At 42.5% G+C, this 23,983-nt stretch overlaps 2 protein-coding genes and 1 non-coding gene across 3 annotated transcripts; all 3 read left to right on the top strand.

Annotated features, from left to right (window-relative positions):
• The first annotated feature begins 2,403 nt into the window (after positions 1–2,403).
• LOC115797769 (dual specificity protein phosphatase 13-like) lies at positions 2,404–10,724 on the top strand. The gene is made up of 5 exons (XM_030754262.1): positions 2,404–2,475; positions 3,672–3,886; positions 5,047–5,222; positions 9,711–9,755; positions 10,504–10,724. The coding sequence occupies exons 2-5, from the start codon at positions 3,732–3,734 to the stop codon at positions 10,722–10,724; spliced, it is 597 nt and encodes a 198-aa protein (XP_030610122.1). The 5' UTR covers positions 2,404–2,475; positions 3,672–3,731.
• A 2,165-nt stretch (positions 10,725–12,889) lies between these two features.
• On the top strand, positions 12,890–23,678 carry LOC115797768 (inactive dual specificity phosphatase 27-like). The gene is made up of 7 exons (XM_030754261.1): positions 12,890–13,025; positions 13,253–13,470; positions 13,851–13,948; positions 22,136–22,211; positions 22,353–22,572; positions 22,657–22,880; positions 22,985–23,678. Exons 1-7 carry the CDS (start codon positions 12,898–12,900, stop codon positions 23,197–23,199), a joined length of 1,179 nt encoding a protein of 392 aa, XP_030610121.1. The 5' UTR covers positions 12,890–12,897; the 3' UTR covers positions 23,200–23,678.
• LOC115798918 (5S ribosomal RNA) lies at positions 17,495–17,613 on the top strand. The gene has a single exon (XR_004021514.1). It is a non-coding gene; the product is annotated as a 5S ribosomal RNA (ribosomal RNA).
• Positions 23,679–23,983: the final 305 nt, after the last annotated feature.

Raw genomic sequence — 23,983 nt, 5'->3', positions numbered from 1 at the left:
CAGCATGCTGTGCAGTGTGTCCTTAAAAAAATGAGAACACTGAACAAGTGGAGGACAAAAAAAGGAAGAGGCAGGCCAAAAAAAAAAAAATATCAACAGCAGATGAACAGTACCTGAAAGTCATGTCCTTAAGAAACAGGAAAAAAATCCTTCAAAAACGCAGGACCTGAGAGATGCAGCTGTCCCCTCAGTTAATCCATCTACTGTTCACTTAAGCTTCATAGGCTGGCTGCCAAGAAGCCATTCATAAGGAAAGGAAACAGGGAGAAGAGACTGAGGTATGCCAAATTATACAGTAAATCAGTGGCAACAGGTCTCATGGAGTGATGAATCCAAATTTGAAAGTTTTGGTTCAAATCATCATCAGTATGTACCAAGGAGGTCAGTAGAGAGGTACAACATAAAACACAGTGGAGGCCCGGTCATGGTTTGGGGTTGCATTTCAGCCAGTGGTGTTGAAGATCTTGTCAAAATGGATGGATTTATGAATGCAGAAAAGTACAACATTTTATCCACCATACAATGCAGTCTGGAAAGTATCTGATTGGCAGCAGCTTCATTTTTCAGCATGACAATGATCCCAAATTTACTGTGGAAGATTATTAGTGTAGGATCATCTTGACAGAGAAAGGAACAAATGGCAGTCCTTCAAAAAGCCTGGAGAACTATTCCTGAAGACTACTTGAAGAAATGACTGGCCTAAGAGAGTTCAGACAATGTTGAAGAATAAAGGTGGTGACACCAAAATAATGGAATTGTGCAAACTCTCCATGTATGATTGCACGTTTCAATAAATAACTGCACCTATTTCATGTTTTCCTAGCAAAATATAAAGAAATGAGAGGTGACTTGAGACTTTTGCACAGTATTGTACATGCACATCTCAGCCCAAGAAAAACTGATGCTGATGAAACAATAGACTGCCAAAGCATTCATTTTCTTTCTCCCAGTCCAGTGTTCTTAATTTCCAATAGACTAAGCTGTATTACCTCCTCCTTGATGTGCTAACAGGGATTTTTTTTAAGGTAGTAATTTTTTTTTTAATGTCTTAACAGAAAGGCAGTCTGATTGTAGAAAAATAAAAACTTAATGTAAAGTAAAAGGACAACAGATAAGAACTCAACAATGAATGTTTATGACACTGAGATTTTGTCTTTACTTTTTGTTTTTGTAAGATGGCTTTTCGTACAATAGAAAGGACCAAATGTCTAATGGAACGTGTTTTGCAAAGCATCACGTTTTAGTAGAGTCTCTAGGTAACTCAGAAAAGAGGGAATCAACCAACAGCATCTGTTCAACACATCACTGTTCACAGCGTGCGAAATTCATTTGGTGTATTTGTCAAGGCAGTTCGGTTGATCACTGCTGGGCATGAAAAGGTTTCAGGTCTTCTGATTGCCCATGAAATCAACTGCAGAAGCAAAGGTGCGCACACATTTATCCAGCTTGAAGGCAACAATTTCTACCTGTTTTGAATTATTATGTTTCACTGAATCAAACATTCACAGTAAGCAGGAATATACAGCGTTTAAATGAAAAGTTTACACAGAATTATACTGATAAAAGTCATAAGTTCAGTTTTTTGTCAATGCATATTTTATATGTGTATAAAAAACAGAATAAATGTAGAAAGTTTTACAAAGAAATGTTTGCATATGTGCCTGCTTCTATTTTTGTGTCTTTCTTCTGTGATGTGTGTACTTTTCTTCAACTTTTTAAACTTTATCTGAGTATTTCAATATTGCAGGTTTATTGCAAGTTGCAGGCTAAATTAAGAAAAACCTTCTGCTATCAATCACTAAATGCACCAAGAAAAAAAACACACACAAACAAACAGAAACTTTCTTTCATCGAATGATCAAGTCTTGATTCAAACACAGTTCAAAGTAGAGAAGGAACTCAGGAAAGTCAGATTTAAACTCAGCTGCAAGCAGCACTGATCTAATTTTCTTGCTATTGAAAAAGCCGTGTCCTATCCTCCCTCCTGTGCTGGCAGCTCGGGTAACCTTTAAGGAATGCAGAATATGGTGCCAGAATTATTTTGGGCTGAGATTCAGATGTTAAAATAGCAAAAAAGGTTGCAGGGTAGATTACCAGGGAGAACACAGACAGTTGTGCTGCCGACTTACATGTAGCTCTTGTACAGAGAGCCCATGAAAAGCAGCGTCTCCAGCCAAGGCAAGTGTCTACCAGTAATGTGTTCTTACAAATTTATTGCAGATATTTCACATTGGCAAAAATGTATTAGCATGTGGTATATTCATAATCTAAAGTGTGTGAATTTATTGCTCTCTGTACCTTTTGTTGCAAGGTAAACATGTTAACAAAGTGCTTTTATAAATTGGTATGCATTGCCTGGCGGATTATGATACTTTCTTCTTTTATTAATTGGCCCGCAAATCCAGATGAACTGCATATGAAAGGCTAAAGAGGGAAGCGTAATTCATAAAACCACCAAGAAGAGGCCCAGAGGAGGTAAAAAAGCCATTTTTATTTGCCCTCCATGTTAACCGCGGGCACTTTCCCATCCATAGCATCTTTAATTACACAGAAGTGGAGCAGGAAGGACAGGTTAGCCTAAGGGGAGAGGCTATGAAAGCAGTGCTGCAGCTCAACATGCGCACTAGGGAAATCAGTTCTCTGCCCCTGAGTGTGGGAGGCAGGAAAGGGTTGTGCTTATAGATCAATGAGGAGAAAGAAGAGCCTCCAGGTACACAAGGCACATGTTGTACCTGTGCAAAGAAACACTTAACTCACACAAATACGCTTAACTCACACAATCATATGCACGGAGCATACACTGTGCTGGCTGCAGCCTGTTGTCATGCACACGTGTTCTGAGAGACACACAAACAAGAATGCGCATGCAAGGATGGATAGAGGCATCACGATGTTTGAGTAAACCTCCATATGTCATGGCGGCTAAACAAAAGGTCACTAAAACAGATTTGGTCTCAATGACTCATCCCTGTGGACACGACAAAAAAAACCTCAAAACCCTGAGAGCAACATTATGTCTCCACACGCGGAGAGAATGCAAATAAGAAGCTCAGCTGCTGTTAGGTTCTTTTCTAAAACAATGCCTACACATCACTTGTACGTCCACAGCCTCAAGCACAATCACACACCTGCCTAAATGGATGCTAATGTATATAGTATGCATAAAGTCTTTAGAGCTCAGTGTGTAAATTGTTAATGCACAGGTTAGACTTGCCTGCAGCAAATTCAAAGCGGTTTATAGGTGTTGAATGCCAATTTTTTTGTATCTCTGGAGATAAATAAATGTATTGACTGCTACTACATAGGTAAAATAATGGTCATCATAAGGTCAGCTTACAATTGCATGATCTTTTGTTACTGTGGAATGCATTAATTGTCATAATTACAGTCTGTATTTAAAGGCTACAGGCCTGTATATGAAACCTACTAATTAACAATCCTCACTATAATCTCACACAGCACTTTGCAGTTATCTCTCAGTGTTATCTCAGATGATGCACACATTTCAATTAGACATTTCAGTGAAGTTAGTTGGTATTCATGGAAAACACAGATAGACCCTGAAACTCTTTCCACACCTTTCTCAAAGTTTAAAGTATAGTAAAGGGCAAAGTACAGTGAAGCGCACACTTTTATTGGCTTCTCAGTTCTTATCATGGTTCAAATTTCAGGGCAATGAACAATTCTGTTCTTAACGAAAAGTTGTAAAAGCAGAAGTGGAAAATTCAGACATGCCCAGAGGCCTCAGCTGCCTGGCGAGCCCTGAGGGGGCAGAAGGCAGGTATGAAACCCCCCCAGCTTCAGAGCTCCAGAGGCTAATGTGGACAAAGAAAGGGACCAGCAACCATCTGGATGAGGTTCATCCCAGGATCTACATTGGAGACATGTGAGACTGAAATAATACTTCAATAATTCAGTATGACTAATGCATTTAAATATAAATTCACAGTCTTTAGTAATTTATTAATTCAATATTCTCTTAGTTGGATTCAGATTGTGAGTGCACGTGTAAAAGAAGGTACCTATATGAGTTAAAACGCTCACTGACTACTTCATTAGGTACAGCTGTTCAACTGCTTGTTAACACAGTTATTAAATCAGCAAATCACATGACAGTAACTTAGTTCATTTAGGCATGTAGACGTGGTCATAAAGACCATGCATGCATGCTTGTTGGTACCAGACGGGCTGATCTTTCAAAGTATTTCAGAAACTGCTGATTTACCGAAACAACAGAGCATGGTCCAAAAAGGCATGGATCCATCCTCCCTTGCATCAACAGTTCAGAGTGCTGCTGGTGCTGTGATGGTGCAGGAGGATATTTTCTTGGCACACTTTGGGCCACTTCGTGCCAGCTGAGCATCATTTAACAGCCACCACTGAGTATTGTTGCTGATCATGTTTATCCCTTCATGACCACAGCGTACCCATCTTTTGATGGCTGCTTCCAGCAGGAAAACGCACCATGTCACAAAGCTCAGATCGTCTCAAACTGGTTTCTTGAACGTGACAATGAGCTCACTGTACTCAAACGGCCTCCACAGTCTCCAGATCTCAATCCAATAGAGCACCTTTGGGATGTGGTGGAACAGGAGATTCACATCATGAATGTGCAGCTGACAAATCTGCAGCAACTGTGTGATGCTATGATATCAATACGGAAAAAAATCACAGAGGACTGTTTCCAGCACCTTGCTGAGTCTGTGCCACCAGTTCTGAAGGCAAAAGAGGGTCTTACCCAGTATTAATAAACAAGTAACTAATCAGTGATGCATTACCATATATGTAACCAAAGAAGAAAAGAAAAATGTCCTCCAAAAAGGCAAAAGCAGGAATTATGTCTTGTCCACTGCACTGTGCACTCAGTCTCTCTTTTTCATTCATATTAAATTTTAATATTATAACAACTCAGTTAAGTAGTCTAAGGATTTATGTTTTCCTTGGCTGTCCACCATTTTCCTTATTCTCCTGTTGTTATCTTTGTTCACTTTACCCTCATCATTTGGTTAGTTTCATTGCAGAGATCATTGTAATTTTTCCCTTTAGGTATGCAGCCAAAGACAAAAGGACTCTCCAGGCTCATCGCATCACCCATGTGCTTAATGCTGCTGATGGGAAGTTCAGTGTAAACACGGGGCCCAGCTTCTACCGGGACACCACAATCACTTATCATGGAGTTGAAGCTTTTGACATGCCATCCTTTGACTTGAGTCCCTTCTTTTACCCAGCGGCCAATTTCTTTTTTTTTTTTTTTTTTTTTTTTTTTTTTTTTTTTTTTTTTGTGTGAAAAACAAAACTAACAAAGCATGTTACGCACACCAACAATTTTGTTGAGTTGTGATTGAGTGGGCGTTTGTGTCTGTGTCATGTTTGTGTCTGTGTCATGGAACGTACTTACCAATGAGGGCAAAACGCTGCAGCTCCACCCATCAGAAGCCAGAGGCAGGTACGGAAAGCCCCCAGAACCCCAGGCCACCAGCAGCCCACCAAGGGCCAGGAAGACCCCCGGCCACTCAGTCCAAAGACAACCGCACACCTACCCCAGCAGACGGGAGAGGGTGGTCTCAGACGGAGCCCCCCCAGTCGAGGAGCGAGGGCTCCAGGGAACCCAAGGCGATGAGAAGCCAGCCCCCCCCCAGCGGCCAGCCCCCTGCACTGGCCGGCGGCAGGGCTCCCGGGCCCACGGCACCCAAGGACCGCCCGACCCTCCACAGAGCCCCCCCCCACGCCGAAGAAGCCAACGCAGCCCCGCACCGCACCCCCAAGAGGGGCAGGCCAGTACCCACGCCAGAACACCCAGCCCCACCCAGGAACCCCGAGGCACCCCCATCCCAGGGGGGTAGGGGGGAGGAGGCAACCAGCAAGGAGCGGCCAGGAGGCAAGGCACAAGGCCCAGACCCAGGTCCAGCCATACATACAAACACACCCAGACACCCGTGTACACATTTATACACAGATACTCATACATGCCCATACATACTTACCCACACACAGATATGCCATACATACACATTCACTCACCCACCCATACTCACGGAGACGGTGACAAATACACAAAGACACACATTCATCCATAGCTACCCACCCTCTGAAGGCGGGGCAAGTGGAAACCACCCCAGGGCCAACAGCGACCCCAGGACGCCACCAGCCCGGTCCCCAAGGAACCACCCGACCCCTACCCCGGGCGAGACGCAAGAAATCGGGGTGTAAGATGACCCATCCACCCCTCCTCCTCCCCAACTTGTAGGTCTATGTGTTAATGTTTGTGAGTGAATGAGGTGTATAGGGTGCAGTTAAAATTGAGGGGACAGTTATGCCACAAGCGCCAACTGTTGGTCGTCAGCGCTTGCCCACACTGCCCCCCCAAAACCCTCCATGTCTAAAGTGCAAATAAAATTTGGAGACAGACAGTGACGAGGATCCGAGTGGGGCCACCTCAGCGGCCCATCTCATCAACCTCTGAGTAACATGCCTGCCCCAAAGGTCCTATGTGTATCAGGGTGTAAGTGTGTATGTGTTGTGAGTTATAATGACTAAAGTGCAATTAAAACGGAGAGGCAAGTGGTGGTGCAGCTCTCCACGTGGCCTCTCCATCCTACATCTGTGAGTGATGTGTATTCTGTGTGTGTGTGTGTGTGTGTTTGTGTATGGGGAGGGGGAGGGGGGGGGGGGGCATATGACCAGGAAAAATCCTGGAAGAAGAGAGCCAGCTGGCCGCTGGCTCAATAGGCACCCCGACCTCCCACACCCCAGCACAGGGCAGGGGGAGGTGAGCCCGGGGCCGCGGTGACAGCATCCCGGAGCACTGCAGCACCCGAGGTTGGCGCCCTCGCCCCCACCGCAGAGGGCGGCCCGCTCCTCCTAGATGCCCATTCACTCAACAATAGACACAAACAGGCGACAGGACATACTGGCCTGGGCATGGAAATGCAGTGCCCAGTCCCCCCCAACCACCCCACCGCGGCCCCATCCCCCACCCCACCCCCCTGCAATGCAGGCACCCCAGGGCCCCAAAAGCGTAGACCGGACATCCCGACGTCAGGCCAACCCACCCCACCCGGCGGCGCGGCCGGGACAGCAGAGGCCCCCCCCGCGCCAGGGGGGGCCCACCGGGAGCCGGCGCGGCCCCAGTGCCGGGGCCCCAGACCCCAGCCCCCAAGCCACACAGGGAAGACCAGCCAACCGACCGAGGGCCGGCACCACCCCCCCAAGCACCCCGCCCACACCCCAGGACCGAAGGCAGCACCATCCAAGCCCCCACCACCATCAACCAGGACAGGCACACAGACATCACCAGAAGGTCGCCCCAGGACCCCAGCCCCAGGAGGCTACCAGCTACCCAGGCCCCCGGAGTCCCCCCCCCACCCCCCCACAAAGCACATCAGGAGCAGAGCCCGCAGCCCACCACCCCCACTAAGTAATGGAGCTGAGCAGTGGGAACCAAAGAGAGTCAAATTCCTCCAATTTGTTTTTAGAAGAAGCAGACATTCTCTCTAAACTAACATGATCTACTAATAAATTTCTGTACTGAGTAATACATAGTTTATTTTTTGTCTTCCAGTTCATGAGGATCATCTTCTTAGCGATGCACAAGGCAGTAAGAACTATGTGTGATATATTTAACTCCATAATTAATTCACTGACATCACCTAAGATGCATAGTCTGGGGGAAGTTGGGATATGACAGCTAAACCATGTGGATAGATCTTCACAAATCCTCTGCCAAAATCTCTGAACTGGTACACAAGACCACAGAGCGTGTAGATGATTATCCTCTGAATTGCTTGTACAGTGGGTGCATATGTTTGAGTGTGTAAGGCCCATTTGGAACATCCTTTGTCCAGTGTAGTATGTTCTATGGAGAATCTTATATTGTACAAGTTGTATTTGGGGTCTTTTAGTCATTTTGAAGATATTTAAACATATTTCTGTCCATAAATTTTGATCCAGGTTGACAGAAAGATCACGCTCCCATTTTGTAATTGGGAGGGAAACTGAATCATCAGTTTTTATTAATAATTTATATAATTTTGATAACAATTTTGGGGTACAGAGGTTAAGAAATTCTGTTACCCAAGTAGGCATTTCTAGATTCAATTGATTAAGGTTAAATCTTCCCTGTAGGACGGACTTAACTTGTTGATATTCCAGAAATCTACCGTTGCCAATTCTATATTTTGATATAAGTTCTTGGAACGTGATAAAATTTCCATCTTGGATAATATGTTCTAAGTTATTTATACCCTTATCACGCCATAACGGAAAATTCAGCATTTTCTTTTTCTGACAAATATCTGGATTGTTCCAAATGGGTGTTAGTTTACAGGGGATGAGTGAAGACTTAGTTATTTTTAAAAATTCCCACCAGGCTGTCAGAGAGGTATTTATACTAAGGACTTTATAGCAGTTATGATGTTTAATACTGGAACTAATGAAAGGTAAATCTGAGATTTTTATTTTTCCACAAAACGCCTGTTCTAGATCCAGCCATGGGTTGTCTAATGAGTTGGATTTGATCCACTTTGAAATATACTGCAATCTACTGCTTAAGAAATAGTAATAAAAGTTTGGTAATTCTAGACCTCCACTGTGTTTTGGCTTTTGTAAAGTTTTTAAGCTTATTCTTGACGGTTTGTTTTTCCATAAAAATTTTGAGATGTTTGAATCTAGTGACTTGAACCAAGGAATAGAAGGTTTATTAGGGATCAATGAAAATAGATAATTAATTTTTGGTAAAACCATCATTTTAATGGCAGCAACTCTCCCCATAAGTGATATAGGTAAACTGTTCCAACGTGTGAGATCATCCTCTATTGTTTTTAATAAGGGGATATGATTTAATCGTACCAAGTCTGAGAGCCTGGCGGAAAAATTTATGCCTAAATATCTAATATTTCCTGACTTTAGTGGGGTCCTAGAGGTTCTCTGGAAATTACAATTCAGAGGCAAAACTGTTGATTTACTCCAATTGATAGAGTAATCAGATATAGATGAGAACTTATCTATCAGTGTGATAGTCTTCAAAAGAGAGCCTTGTGAATTCCCAAGGAAAAGTAATACATCATCAGCATAAAGGCTAAGTTTATGGTCCATATTTTCAGTTTGAATCCCTTTAATATTTGCATTTTGACGGATTGCTGCTGCTAGCGGCTCAATGAAAATTACAAAAGGAGAGGGAGAGAGTGGGCAGCCCTGCCTAGTGCCCCTCTGCAGACTGAAACTTTGTGAAATGAGATCATTTGTCCTAACTCGCGCATTCGGAGAGCTGTGTAGTGTTCTGATCCAGTTTATAAAGGATGAACCGAATCCAAATTTTTGCAGAACTGCTAGTAAGAATTTCCAATTTACCCGATCAAATGCTTTCTCTGCATCTAAAGACACGATTGTCGTCTCTAATTTGTTAATAGAACAATAGTCTATTATATTTATCAGTCGACGTGTATTATTGGCTGAGTGCCGACCCTTGATAAAGCCTGTTTGATCTGGATGTACAATAAATGGAGTAATACTTTCTAATCTTTTGGCAAGGGCTTTGCAAATTATTTTAAGATCTACATTAATGAGAGAGATTGGCCTGTAGCTGGATGGGAGTGTGGGGTCTTTGCCTGGTTTAAGAAGCAGGCTAATGTTAGCAGAGTTTAAGGTTGGAGATAAGATGTGGTCATTCTGAATCTGAGTTACCATTCTGAAAAAAATGGGAGCTAGCTCAGACCCAGCGGCCAATTTCATCAAGAGCGCTCTGAGCTCTCCCACAGGTGAGGCGCTGTCGCAGTGCTCAGGGTATTCTTCATCATTTTCACACATTAACTTGGGGAAGACAAGCAAAGGTACAAAAACATTTGTCAGTCAATTCCCATTTACAGCAGACCCCAGTTGTATCACTCATTAAAATGCAAATCAAACACTAAACATAATATCAAGCTAATATCTTTCCCCCATGGTAATCTTCTCATAAGCTCAGACCTTGGCCAGGAAAATTGGTTTTAAATGGATTGCCCTGGCAATTTGTAAGCAACACTTTTATTGGACATGGAAATTACACAATTATGTTTGTGGCCTGTGCCTGCCTGGCCTGTTATGCAAAGTGAAGTCGGTATCTGACATGACAGTAATAAGATGAGGCCTCCTTCTTCACATGCTGGCTGATCGGGGGCTCCAGTGTGTGGCGGGGCCTACAGTAATCCCTGGCAGAAATACACAGAAGCCAAGACAGTTCAATTACTCGCTCCTCTGCGCCCTAATCCTCAGGCCTGATAAGAAACCAGGGATTACCGTGTGTAGAAACATTTGTTGCAACATTGTTGAAAACTTTTAGTTAGGAGTAAGAAGTACTCCTCCCTGTGATGTGCAAGGTTTTTAATCCACAGAGGAGTTACAAATTTGATATTTAGAATAAACTTTACAACAATAATCCACTGATTGCATGTAGACATGGAGCTGGTAAGTTGGCTGCATTCTGAAATGATCCAGAGGAAGTCCGATTTTCTTTCTTCCGATTGGCAGGTAAAGTGTTCGTCCACTGTGCAATGGGTATCAGCCGCTCATCCACCTTGGTTCTGGCTTACCTGATGATCCATGAGAACATGACACTGGTGGACGCCATCAAAGCTGTGGGCACCAACAGGAACATTTCTCCCAATAATGGGTTCTTGGAGCAGCTCCGAGCACTGGACACAAAGCTCCACTGCAAGGGATTACCGAGGAGCTTCAACGGGCGGACTTAAAAATAAAATCCTTCAGTCCATAAATTTGGATTATATTTGTGACCCTCTGTCCATATCTGAGTGTTAAGAAGTTATTACAGTGAAGATATGAATGTAAAGCATGTTCTAATTGTTTGTGCTTTGTAAGATAAATGTCATTTTTGTGAGGAAATTAAAGCAAGGGTTTTTTTTGTTTTAGTTTTGTTTTTTGTAATGAAAAAATGGTTTTAAAGCTCAAAACCAAACAATCAAACCTTAATAAAAAGAAATAAAGAGCGGAGGCATACTCCTCCTTTATAATAGGCACACATATTTTAAAGAAGGAGCACCTGCTTAATGGGCTGTAAGGTAAGAAAATGCAATTACCTGATCAGGAGTGATCTTTAAACCTTAACAATTAAGTTTATGTGAACAAGACATCCTTAAATTTTCAGTTTACCTGGCAACCTACCTGTCAAGATTCCTCCTCAAAATCACTTCCTATTTTTTATGTATCTGGTGATCATCACTTTGTGTCTTCTGTCTGAAGTCAAATATCTATACACTAGAAAAGACGACTGTAGTCTCAGGCGTGAAAAGTGCCTTACACCTGTTATCTTTCTAAGTGCCAGCAGAGGTTAGAAAAAGAAGTCCAGTTATACAGAAAGTCTAGGGGGAAACTGAACTACTGCTCAGATGACGTATTGTAGTCTTGTGCTTTGTTCTGCTATATTCCTTAAAGAGAAGAGGCTTTGTGCTGTCAGCCTTTCCAAACAAGCCAAACTTGTTCAGTCTTTTTCCAATTTTACTGTCATGAACTTTAACATTCAACATGCTAACTGAGGCCTGTAGAGTCTGAGATGTAGCTCTTGGATGTCTTGCAGTTTCTCCGAGCATTGCACGGTCTGACTTTGGGGTCAATTTGCTGGGAGCGCCACTGTTGAGAAGATTGTGGCATTGTGTGAAGACATACCTGAATGCTCCAGACCAGCAAACTGCCAAATCTTCTGCTTTTATAGAGATGCTCACACTTGCTTATGGTCAGTTAAGTCAAATGCATTTGATTAGCAGCACCTGGCTCCTGCCTCAGCCTCTTAATTCCTATGGAAGCAGTGCACGTATACATAGTTTTTTTTATAGGACTTAATAGAGTCCTGTGAAAGCTTTCTTTTTCACACAAATAAATCTGCACTGCATGTCTCTCACACCTGTCCAGCTACAAAACAGTTAGCTTTATTTAGCATAGAACCTGAGAATGGGCAGGTGGGGGGGTCCTTCTCACCTGCACCCCTAAAACACCTTTTCTGTTTAGTCTGTACAATATGAAGTGCATAAACAAAGATATAAGGATTTTAATGTGCCCTCCCACACACACACACACACACACACACACACACACACACACACACACACACACACACACACACACACACAAAAACATCCCCCGAAACTTTAGCATCTCCTATTTCATTGCAAACTCCATTTGCTGATGAAGATCGTGCGATATGATGGAAAGTTTAAAAGCAGCTACTAAGTGTACATGCATTGCCAAAGTTGCTTTGTCAACAGCAGAGCATGATTCACTTCCCTCAGCAGTTTAAATCATCCCGAGCATACTGACTCAGAGCTACACTCCAGAAAATCCATTCACAGCCCAGCTTATATAGTTTTTATGTTCTTAGTAATGAAGGGAACAAGCTATTTCATAAAAGGCAGGATTTTATTCATCCTCTTCAGATGATTTAAAATAATGAGATGCAGCAACAGCATCTGCAATAGCTACAATAGCAGTCTGTCAACCTGACAATAATTTCATACCATGTTCTGAGTCACTTGCACTACTACAACCATTAAAACTGCAGTGGCTCGGTGGTTGAATTTATCACAGCACAAGCAGCCTGGCTTCCGTCACAGTCATCTGAGGAATAAATAGTCCACACTGCTTGTGCCCAGTCTCTGGTATGTTCAGCTGTCTCGTTCCAGTGGGGCTCAGCCTCGAAACAACGCTGATATCCAGCTCAGATGGAAAACAGCATGAGCTGCACCAGTAAGGTTGGGGTTTGCCTGCATGAAGAAACACCAGCGGGATAACAGTAATAAATTCTCAATATTTCCACCCTGGAACATAAAGTATCTTGCAAAGTTATTTATCTGTGTACTGAGTTGAGTGAAAAGTGATAATTATACAACAACACTGAGGTGCAAGATACAGAATATGACCTCAAAGGAGGAGCCAAAGTATCAGACACCACCCACCTGCGATCTGCTCAGCCTTCTGTTGAAGAACAGACGCCCCACTGGAGCTGTCAATGAGGTTTGGCCCAACCTCTACATTGGAGATGCGTAAGTGACATTCTCACTTTGGGGCCCCGCTGCAATATGGTGATCTGATTGTGAAACTGTCGCTGCAAACAAGTGGCGTATTTGGCCAGCTGATGGGACAAATATAAAATCTGTACATTTGAGTCACCCAGTGATGCATTTGCACACATATGCTTCCAGAGCTGTACACAGGCAAGAAAAATCGCTAAAAATGGCACTTCTTATATCCTCTCCTGTGTCATTTCCAGGGCTGCAGCTAAGGATAAAACCCTGCTAGTTAAACTGGAAATAACACACGTGGTGAATGCTGCAGATGGCCACCAGCACATTGACACCGGGCCAGGTTTCTACAAAGACGCCAACATACTGTATCATGGAGTAGAAGCACCAGACTGTAAAGATTTTGACTTGAGCCCTTTCTTCACTGAGACGGCTGATTTTATTCATGGCACTCTGAGTCAGAAAGGTATGAGTCCATTTTAGCAACAAATAGCAAAACAAACACACGAGGAGAGCGGCATAATAATATTTTACAGTGCAGCACATCCTGATTTAGATACATCATCAAGATGAAAAATAAGTAAGTAAAAAAAAATCAAGAAATTATGAGTGAAAAATGTTGCATATATTAAATGCATGTCTTTGCTTCTGCGTGGCGTATGGAGACTCCACATGAATGCACATTTTTGCTCTATAATCTAAAACTACTAAATCATGAGCTGAGTCCATTGTTACACCCTTTATTTATTGTTACACAATTGTAATTAAGCCATTTCTTCTTTTATTTTAACTCAACAAGCCACAGAATTCGCAGCTTACTGGAGAGTCTGTCTTTTGTCCGTGCAGGAAAGGTGCTCGTCCACTGTGCTCGAGGAATCAGCCGCTCAGCAGCTCTTGTATTGGCCTTCCTCATGATCAAAGAAAGGCTTACACTGGTGGAGGCTGTGGAGATTGTTTGCAGACATAGAAACATTCTCCCAAATGTTGGATTTCTGAACCAGCTCCGTGACCTGGACTCATCCTTACTAATGTAGAGGAGGATGTAATATCGAGAAGTGGAAAGGATAAGTTTCCATATATAGTATATCCAAGTATGGATGTACTATTTTGACATCCAGCTGTTGCTTGTAATTTTTTTTCCTGGAAATTTATAGGAGATTCTTGGTCAGAGTGAAATTTTGAGTATTTTTAATGCCAAGAACATACCCTCCCAGACATTACACCACCACCACCACCAGCAGCAGCCTGAGCTCTTGATAAAAGATGGATGGATCCATGTTCTTAACTGACTGGAGGGGCATCCGGTGTGGTCTTCAAGGTTCAGTGTGTTGCGCTTTCAGAAACACTCTTCTGCATATCTTGGTTGTACACTAGGTAACAAATTTCCTCTTTTGTCTTGTCTTTGGGATTAAATTATGTTTTTCTAGATCTGTCCATATAAACAAACTAAAAATATATATTTTTGATCCCAAAACTTTACTTTTGTGGTTTCAAACAGTGATTTTACAAATTTGACACTTTCCCATATAATGTCGTTTTCATTTAGGTTTCGACCTTCAAACATTGCTTATAAAAATTGTAAAAATATTCAATTAAAAGAAAAAATAAATTGATGTGCCAAAAATTCCATTGATCAAATCTTTCTTTAACTGTTCAAACACAAAATTTCTTTCTTGGCAGCAATAAGGCTGATAACTATGGGGAAATGGTTGAAGTCTATGAAGCTAAGGTGAGATGGGCTGCAGAATGTCCGTGAAGGTCCACATTATGATGCTCACCATAACACCTTAACAACTTCAAGGAGAATATTGGAGCATATTCAGAGGAACACTTCCACCACGATAAAATGAACTTTGAACACATATGAGGGATCCTTCAGTGAAAACATTTGGGGGCTGTTGTATTCACACAGAAAAAGAAACTAAGGAAAACCCAAACTGGGAAACATTAACGACGGACTGCTGGAAACACACGAACAAACACTCCCACAGACGACAATGAGACTCTGACCAGAGACAAGGGGAAGACTGATAAAATAAATACACAGAAGGATAATCAGAGAACAGGCAACAGGTGGGGAGCACAGCTGAATGTAATCACAAAACAAGACAAGGAAGTAAACTAAAACACACAGCACGGGAGACAGACTGACAAAGTAAAACAGGAAACCATTGAGACAGGAACGCAGACAACACAGGGAGACAGGCACGTAAATGAACATAAATAAATACAATAAAATAACGCAAAGAAACTTAAAATCACCTTCCTTCCCCATTCTCATGCTCTTTGAATTTCAGCAGGTCATCTTGACCATGTCTACATGCTTAAATGCACTGAGTTGCTGCCATGTGATTGGATGATTAGATATTTGTATTAACTAGCAGCCGAACAGGTGTACCTAATGAAATGACCAGTGATTGTATTTGGTTTTGTAATTGATATCATTTACATAAACATATTTCATTTTGATAATCCTGAGAATATAAAATGTCAGTATAAACCCCGTCTCGGTGGGTCCATTTTGGTGGCTTCAGGCACCCGTAGTGCAGAGCTACATCTCACCTGACTGTAGTTGTCAAATGACAGACAGAACATGAGAAAACTACTGGTAACACAGTCAAGAGATATATCAGAACAGCACTCATAATAACACTTAAATACACACACACACACACACAACATGCAGAACAACACAAATTGGAACTGACATGGAAGTGTTTTGTCAGGTGAGCAATAAGCACAGACAGTCTGCCTGTCAAAAATATTTTGTCACAACTGAAATGTTAAAGTGTTCAGTCCCTTCATGTTCAGTTACTAATTTTTGATACAAATGGGACCTGATTTGTATATGAGACATGGTTGTTTTATTGTTATGAGTAGGCTTTTTACCTTTATGTATCTTTCATGTTAAAATTAGGAATTGTCACAGCCCAGCTCAAAGGAAGGACAAACTGAAGGAGGCCACACATGATAGTAAATCAAAATGTTTAAAGTAACAGAAATGACATAACCTAACTGTCGGTCAGTAGTGTGCGCTATGTCTGGTTGTGTGGTATGAAACAATCAAAAGGAAGCAAAACCCCAAGAAGAGAGAGTCAACCCTAATGCTGGCAGCTTAAATACTAGAGGCCAATCAGCCAGCACAGCTGCAACCCATTCCCCTCCTGACCTCTCTCCAATAAGGAAGCAGCCCAGAATTCAGGGTGTGTCACCCCCCTTCATAAGACCAAGGATCCCCACAGGATCTGGAAAATAAAAAAAACAAACAAAACAATATACAGTAAACCTTTGTTTACAAGTTTGGCCAGAACTTACCCAGTCAACTATATAATATTTAGCCCAATAATACTGTTACAGTAACAAGTCACACTCTACTAAAGTGACTTACCCAGGGCTCTCAATTCCCACAAAGCTACCTACCAAGCTCTGCGTTTCCTACCTGATGCTCCCAAGACTCAACAACCTTGGTACCTTCGGAAGCAATTTAAGAGTAGTGGGGCCCAGGAAAGAAAACAAAAAAAAACCTAAGGTAGAGGTGCACAGGATAGAGCATCTGCCACACTATATTCTCACTGCCCTTAATATGACACATGTCCAGGTGATAAGGCTGTAGGAACAATGCCCATCTCATCAACCTTTGGTTAGGATTCTGAAGAGATCGCAAGAAACAAGAGGAGCACCTGACCCAACATAAACATCAAAATATTGGAGAACCCAAATTAAGGTGAGAGCTTTTTTGATTACAGAATACTGCAGTTGATAAGGCTTGAACTTTTGTGAAAAATAGCTCAGTGGTTTTAAAACATTATCTGCCTGTAATAAGACTGCACCAGCACCAATATTACCTGCATTAATTTGTAACTGGAAAGGAACCCCTACTTGCTCCTCAAGTAGAACAGGAGATGAACCAAGTTGTTTCTTCACCATCTCAAAAGCAGCCAAACCGAGAAACCTCATAAGCTCTGCTTTAGTTGCTGGAGCTGGATAAGCCTGAATGGCAGCAACCTTGGCATCAACTGGTTGCATCCATCCTTGCCCCCCACCACTTTACCCAAATAGGTGACAGAAGCTCTGGCAAATACACATTTAGCCAGATTAACTGTCAAGTTTGCCCAAACCAGTCTGTCCAGTAGTGCCTTAATGCAGTTACAAAGCCAGATGCCTATCCTCTTCCTAGAATGGAGGATTGTGTTGACCAGGTGGGTGCCACAAAGTTTGTGAGCAAGTTGGATTTACCGAAAGGGTATTGGCAGGTTCCTTTAACTCCAAGGGGCAAAGAGATTTGTTCCTTTACCACTCCTTCAGGTCTGTATTTGTATACTGTCATGCCATTTGGTCTTCAAAATGCACCTGCCACATTTATTTATGATTTATTTCAGTAATTCCATTCAAAAAGTGAAACTTGTATATTATATCCATTCATTACACACAGACTGATATATGTCAAATGTTTATTTCTTTTAATTTTGATGATTAGAACTGACAACTTGGCTTACGGCCATACCACCCTGAACCCGCCCGATCTCCTCTGATCTCGGAAGCTACGCAGGGTCGGGCCTGGTTAGTACTTGTATGGGAGACCACCTAGGAATACCAGGTGCTATAAGCTTGGGGTGGCTGTAGCTCAGTAGGTAGAGCAGGTCACCTACTGATCGGAAGGTCAGCGGTTTGATTCCTGGCTACTCCAGGCTACATGCCAATGTATCCTTGGGCAAGATACTTAACCCCAAGTTGCTCTCAGATGCAACCGTCGGAGTGTGAACGTGCGTGAATGTTAGCTAATTAAAAAGCACTTAGCTTAATTAATCATGGAAGTGCTTGTATGAATGGGTGTGCATGGGTAAATGTAAAACGTGTTGTATAAGCGCTTTGAGTGCTCAGACTGAGTAGAAAAGCGCTATATAAGAACTAGTCCATTTACAACTAATGAAAACCCCTAATTTAGTATCTCAGAAAATTTGAATATTACTTAAGACCAATACAAAAGGAGGATTTTTAGAAATGTTGGCCAACTGAAAAGTATGAACATGAAAAGTATGAGCATGTACAGCACTCAATACTTAGTTGGGGCTCTTTTTGCCTGGATTACTGCAGCAATGTGGCGTAGCATGAAGTCAATCACTCTGTGCCACTGCTCAGGTGTTATGAGAGCCCAGGTTGCTCTGATAGTGGCCTTTAGCTCTTCTGAATTGTTGGGTCTGGCGTATCACATCTTCCTCTTTACAATAGCCTATAGATTTTCTGAGGGGGTTAAGATCAGGCGAGTTTGCTGGCCAATGAAGAACAGGGATACCATGGTCCTTAAACCAGGTACTGGTAGCTTTGGCACTGTGTGCAGGTGCCAAGTCCTGTTGGAAAATGAAATCTGCATCTCCATAAAGTTGGTCAGCAGCAGGAAGCATGAAGTGCTCTAAAACCTCCTGGTAGATGGCGGCGTTGACCTTGGACCTCAGAAAACACAGTGGACCAACACCAGCAGATGACATGGCACCCCAAACCATCACTGACTGTGGAAACTTTACACTGGACCTCAAGCAACGTGGATTCTGTGCCTCTCCTCTCTTCCTCCAGACTCTGGGACCTTGATTTCCAAAGGAAATGTAAAATTTACTTTGATCAGAGAACACAACTTTGAAGCACTCAGCAGCAGTCCAGTCCTTTTTGTCTTTAGCCCAGGCGAGACGCTTCTGACGCTGTCTTTTGTTCAGGAGTGGCTTGACACAAGAACTGCGACAGCTGAAACCCATGTCTTGCATACGTCTGTGCTGGTGGTTCTTGAAGCACTGAGCTGCAGTCCACTCTTTGTGAATCTCCCCCACATTTTTGTGCGGTTATCCCTATTGCTTGCACACTTTTTTCTACCACATCTTTTCCTTCCCTTCGCCTCTCTATTAATGTGCTTGGACACAGAGCTCTGTGAACAGCCAGCCTCTTTAGCAATGGCCTTTTGTGTCTTGCCCTCCTTGTACAAGGTGTCAATGGTCGTCTTTTGGACAACTGTCAAGTCAGCAGTCTTCCCCATGATTGCGTAGCCTATAGAACTAGATTGAGAGACCATTTAAAGGCCTTTGCAGGTGTTTTGAGTTAATTAGCTGATTAGAGTGTGGCACCAGGTGTCTTCAATATTGAACCTTTTCACAATATTCTAATTTTCTGAGATATTGAATTTGGGGTTTTCATTAATTGTCAGTTCTAATCATCAAAATTAAAAGAAATAAACATTTGAAATATATCAGTCTGTGTAATGAATGAATATAATATACAAGTTTTACTTTTGAATGGAATTACTGAAATAAATCAACTTTTTCATGATATTCTAATTTTATTATCAGCACCTGTATTTAGATGTGGTTATATACAGTGATACTTGGGAACAGCATATAGACCGACTTAATCTGGAGAATCGCTTCAACAACAACCAAGTCAAGACCTGGAACATCAAACCTTTACCTCATCCTGCAGCTCCTCCTCCCATCACGAAAACGCCATTATCCCAAGATGGACAGTGAGCAGGAAGAAGAAGGAGAAGAGACGAGGAGACTGATGAAGAACTGTTGAGCACACCCTCTCCTCCTGCACAAGATGGACCTACCAGCATGATCAAACAATTCCTTCAAGGATCAGCTTGCTGTTCTTCACCAAATCTGCTTGAAACACAAAAGATCAGCAGGCAAGGACAAAGAGCATACCACACCCCCTTTTCCTGAGTCAACCTCTCGCACAGGTTTGCCATCAAAATGCTTTTCACAGATTCCTTTAAGCGAGATGTGGAGATCAGCAATCTCTAACAGCTGTTTAGTACACTGATGAGGAAGCACTTCAGAGGGAGCCTGAATAAAGTCCTCTCCCAGAGAAGCCATGACAAACTTCCAACCAAAATCACCACAAAGCTTCAATCCCACAGATGCCCATCAAAAAGCAGTCAAGGAAACCAAAACACTGGAGTTTCCCCAACCTAGTCTAACACAGACAAACTATATACACTCATCCCTAGTCTTCAGGTGGCTACCGGCAAGGGGTACTCACTAAAGCCCAGGAAGTCTGAACAGCACCTGCTATGCAGTTACCATCAGAACAGACTGGATGTGATCCCGAGCACAAAGCTCTACTCACTTTCACTTTCACCACCACAATAAATTCCTCACACAACAAAGGCCCCCTAAGAGACCCTGTTGTCAAACCTACTGAGAAAACTCCAGAAAACCACATACCTCTACAGCTCCAGCACCAATCACTTTCCAAAATAACAAGTTAATTAACTGAGACTGCACAAGCACTCCAAATCATGGCCAAACAAGGAAACTGGAACAAAAGCCTCTCCCAAACCACCAACATTTCAAGTGCAACACTCAAACCACCAACAAGACAACCTGCCTGCTCAAGGAGACTAAAAAACTTCACAAAACTCACTAGAGTCACCTAAATGGACGAGCCCTCACTTTTGTCACAGCCTGGCTCAAGGGAAGGACAAACTGGAGGAGGCCACACATGATAGTAAATGAAAATGTCTAAAGTAACAGAATTAACATAAAATGTGTCAGTCAGTAGTGTACGTTATGTCTGGATGCATGGTATGAAACAATCAAAAGGAAGCAAAGCCCCAAGGAGGGAGAGAGTCAGCCCTAACCCATTCTCCTCATGACCTCACTCCAGTAAGGAAGCAGCCCAGAACTCAGGGTGTCACAGTATTTCGCAAACCACAATCCATCACTGTAGATTTTTGGGTGATTTTTTTTTTTTAACCTTGTGGGCATTTTTTGTTTTTCATTAATTGAAACATATGAAAGTCAATTAGCCCACTTGTGCATGAGCTGTTTAATTAATTGTTTCAAAAACTCACATTGGAATATAATGCTGTTATATAGACAGTTATATGATTCGACTAATTAGAGGAAAAACAAACACCTCATTAACTTATTATTTAATTTTAATAAAAATGTAACAGGCATAAAATGTGATTTTTTTTTGCACCAAAAAGGTGATTCCCAAAGAACTACTGGCAATTTCCAATACTGCAAAGCATGCTAAATGTGCAAAAACAGTGGTATGGCCCTTTAAGCTCATATCTTTAACACGGCACAATCAAGATCAAGACCCCTGCTGGAGTGGAACAACAGGAAGACAGCGCATGCTTATAAATAAACAAGCTCCACTTACTTATTCACATTTCTCAAAATACTGCGTCTTAACTGCTGCAATCCAGTGACGTACAGTTAAAACTGTGATGTGTCTAAAGAGCCTTGATACAAGATGACAAAAATATGCCAGCATGGTTTCTGAGCGTGTATACAGATTCAGGTCAGACTTTGAAAAGAGATGAAAAACTGAAGCCATCTTAATAAGAGATGCTCTCCAGAGCTCGCTGGGAGAGAGATGCTGTCAAAATAAAAGGAATTGGATATCACAGGTTTAATGATTTCACTGTCAGAATGAATGATGGCAGAGTATGAAGATATGAGGGAAAAATAAAGGAGTTTGATGGTGTGAAAACTCTGTCTGACATGTTAGCAGCTTCATCCAGCCATTCTGCAATACTGCCATCATCACACTCTCACTTTGGGGCTTGCATTTAACTCACTGAATGGACTGTGCATATCATATAATGGGGAATCAAAGACATGTGCCATCCTGTGAAAAACCTCATCTGTCTAACAGTCTGACACATTTCAGTTCTCTTTTGGCCCCGAGAGGCTCCAGAAGATGCTGAACATCCTTAACGGGTGTTGCGAGGCTGTGCTTACACAGCTTCTCGCACCGTCTGAAGATATGCAGAAAGGCTAAGAGAGACTGACACAATTTCAAGGACTTGCTCATACGGTTGAGCAAAAGCTCAGAGTGCCCTGTTTACTCGAGTGAATATGGGTATCCTTTGGCAAGTGCAAAGTTTGGATAAGCACAGCTTCCTGCCAGCAGCAGAGATTAAAGTTGTGTGTTCAGAAGTGGATGGCAGGGACTGGCTGGGTGGAAGTTTTCCCCACAGGCAGAGAATGTGGCAGCTAAGGTCAGGGGCCCGCCACATCACAGCCCTAAAAATATCCTCTGCATTTGATGCCCGTCACAGAGCGGTTATACAATCTGTGCCCTGACTTGAGCCTGCCAGAACTAAAACCTTACCATGTTCTGCCTTCAAGGGCTGCTTCACAACAAGCTGCCAGAATGATGAAAACCAAATTCCCGAGAAGGAAAACGAAGGGCTTCAGTCTCTGGGTGAGTGCTGCTGAAGATGCATGTGAAAAACAAAAACCAAAACTGTATTTTTTTCATGACAGCAGAGAGAGAAAAGTGGATTGGAGGAGGGGGAAGAAAAAAAAAAAAAAAGCAAGTGTGGCATTTCTTTTTCTCCTTAAGCAAATAAATCATGTGTGAGAGGAAGCCACAGTGAGAAAATGGCTTCTCGCGAGTCAAAGACTGGCACAAAGATAAATGTTACTCGAGCAGCAGAGGAATCCAGTCCAGTGGATGATTATTCCACACCTGGGGGCTATGAGCTGGAGAAAATCCTCAACCGAGGGAGTGTGGCTTACACTCATGTCAACGAGGTTTGGCCTAATGTCTTTATTGGAGACGAGTAAGTAAAAAAAAAAAGCGTAAAATTTCTAAGCTGAATAAAATAATAGAGGATTTAAATTATACTGATGCTCGCTTCTTACAGGGAGACTGCGAAGGACAAGTACAAACTGAAGAGGCTGGGAATTACGCACATCCTGAATGCAGCAGAGGGGACATGGAACAGTGTGGACACTGGACCTGGTTACTACAGTGACATGGACATTGTATACTATGGTGTAGTAGCAGAGGACGTCGCAACCTTTGACCTCAGCCAGTATTTTTTCTCTGCTGCCCAGTTTATTCAGAAGACACTGAGCAGTTCTCAGAGTAAGACGACTTCACAGACATCACAGAAAAACATTCATTTGGTTGATCTGACCCTGAAAATTAACAGAAATATGCCGTAAACCTGTTCTCTGATTGATCTGCAGATAAACTGCTGGTGCACTGTGTGATGGGAAGGAGTCGGTCAGCCACACTTTTCCTTGCCTATCTCATGATTTGTGAGAACATGACAGTGGTCGATGCCATAGAGCATGTAAAGAAACGCAGGCGCATCATCCCTAACTGGGGCTTCCTGAAGCAGCTGAGAGAGCTGGACCAGCACCTCCTGGAGAAAAGGAGAGACTCTACGGGGGAGAGCTGATCAGTTTGAGTCTTAAGTCAGAGGAGACGAAGTCAAGTCCTAGGTCTTAAGACATGTCCACGTCACGTTACAAGCTACAGCCATGTGAAAAGTGTTCACTGGATTCTAGGCAGTCCTCTTAAAAATTAAGTGCACCCCTGCTGCTCCCATAGGAATTAAGAGGGTAAGTAGCAGCCAGGTGCTGCTAATCAAATTCACTTAATTAACTGATCATCAGCAACAGTGCGCACCTCTACAAAAGCTGAAGTTTTGGCAATTTGTTGATCTGGAGCATTTGGGTGTGTTAACACAATACCAAGGAGGAAAGACGCCAACAATGATCTTAAAGAAGCGATTGTTGCTGCCCATCAATCTCAGAAGGATTATTAAGGCCATATCCAAGCAACTTGAAGTCCATCATTCTACTGCATGATTATTCAAGATTATTCACAACATTCAAGACAGTTGCCAATCTTCCCAGGAGCTGATGTCCCAGCAAATTCACCCAAAGGTCAGAAAATCAAAAAAAAAAAAACTCAAGAACTACACCTCAGATTTTAGACCTCAGTTAGCAGGTTAAATATTAAAGTTCATGACAGTATAATTAGAAAAAGACTAAAGTGTTCGTTTGGAGAAAGCCTAGATTGTGAAATCTTTTGAAATGTTATGACAATGTTTCGGAAGCACAGCAGCATATCTCCATAAGAATGGATGAAAAAGAAGAGAATCAAGCTGTTGCAATGGCCCAATCAAAGTCCAGACCTCAACTCAACTGAAATGCTGTGGCGGGATCTTAATAGCGCTG

This window comes from Archocentrus centrarchus, chromosome 19 (genome assembly GCF_007364275.1).
Source record: "Archocentrus centrarchus isolate MPI-CPG fArcCen1 chromosome 19, fArcCen1, whole genome shotgun sequence".
In the NCBI taxonomy this organism is placed as follows: Eukaryota; Metazoa; Chordata; class Actinopteri; order Cichliformes; family Cichlidae; genus Archocentrus; species Archocentrus centrarchus.
This window is presented reverse-complemented; position numbering and strand designations above follow the sequence as displayed.

Coding starts and splice junctions, on each gene's coding strand:
- LOC115797769 (XM_030754262.1), top strand. CDS start 3,732: ATGCCCAGAGGCCTCAGCTGCCTGGCGAGCCCTGAGGGGGCAGAAGGC. Junction 3,887..5,046: donor AGGATCTACATTGGAGACAT/GTGAGACTGAAA, acceptor TTTTCCCTTTAG/GTATGCAGCCAAAGACAAAA. Junction 5,223..9,710: donor TGACTTGAGTCCCTTCTTTT/ACCCAGCGGCCA, acceptor GAGCTAGCTCAG/ACCCAGCGGCCAATTTCATC.
- LOC115797768 (XM_030754261.1), top strand. CDS start 12,898: ATGACCTCAAAGGAGGAGCCAAAGTATCAGACACCACCCACCTGCGAT. Junction 13,026..13,252: donor AACCTCTACATTGGAGATGC/GTAAGTGACATT, acceptor TGTCATTTCCAG/GGCTGCAGCTAAGGATAAAA. Junction 22,573..22,656: donor AATGTCTTTATTGGAGACGA/GTAAGTAAAAAA, acceptor CGCTTCTTACAG/GGAGACTGCGAAGGACAAGT.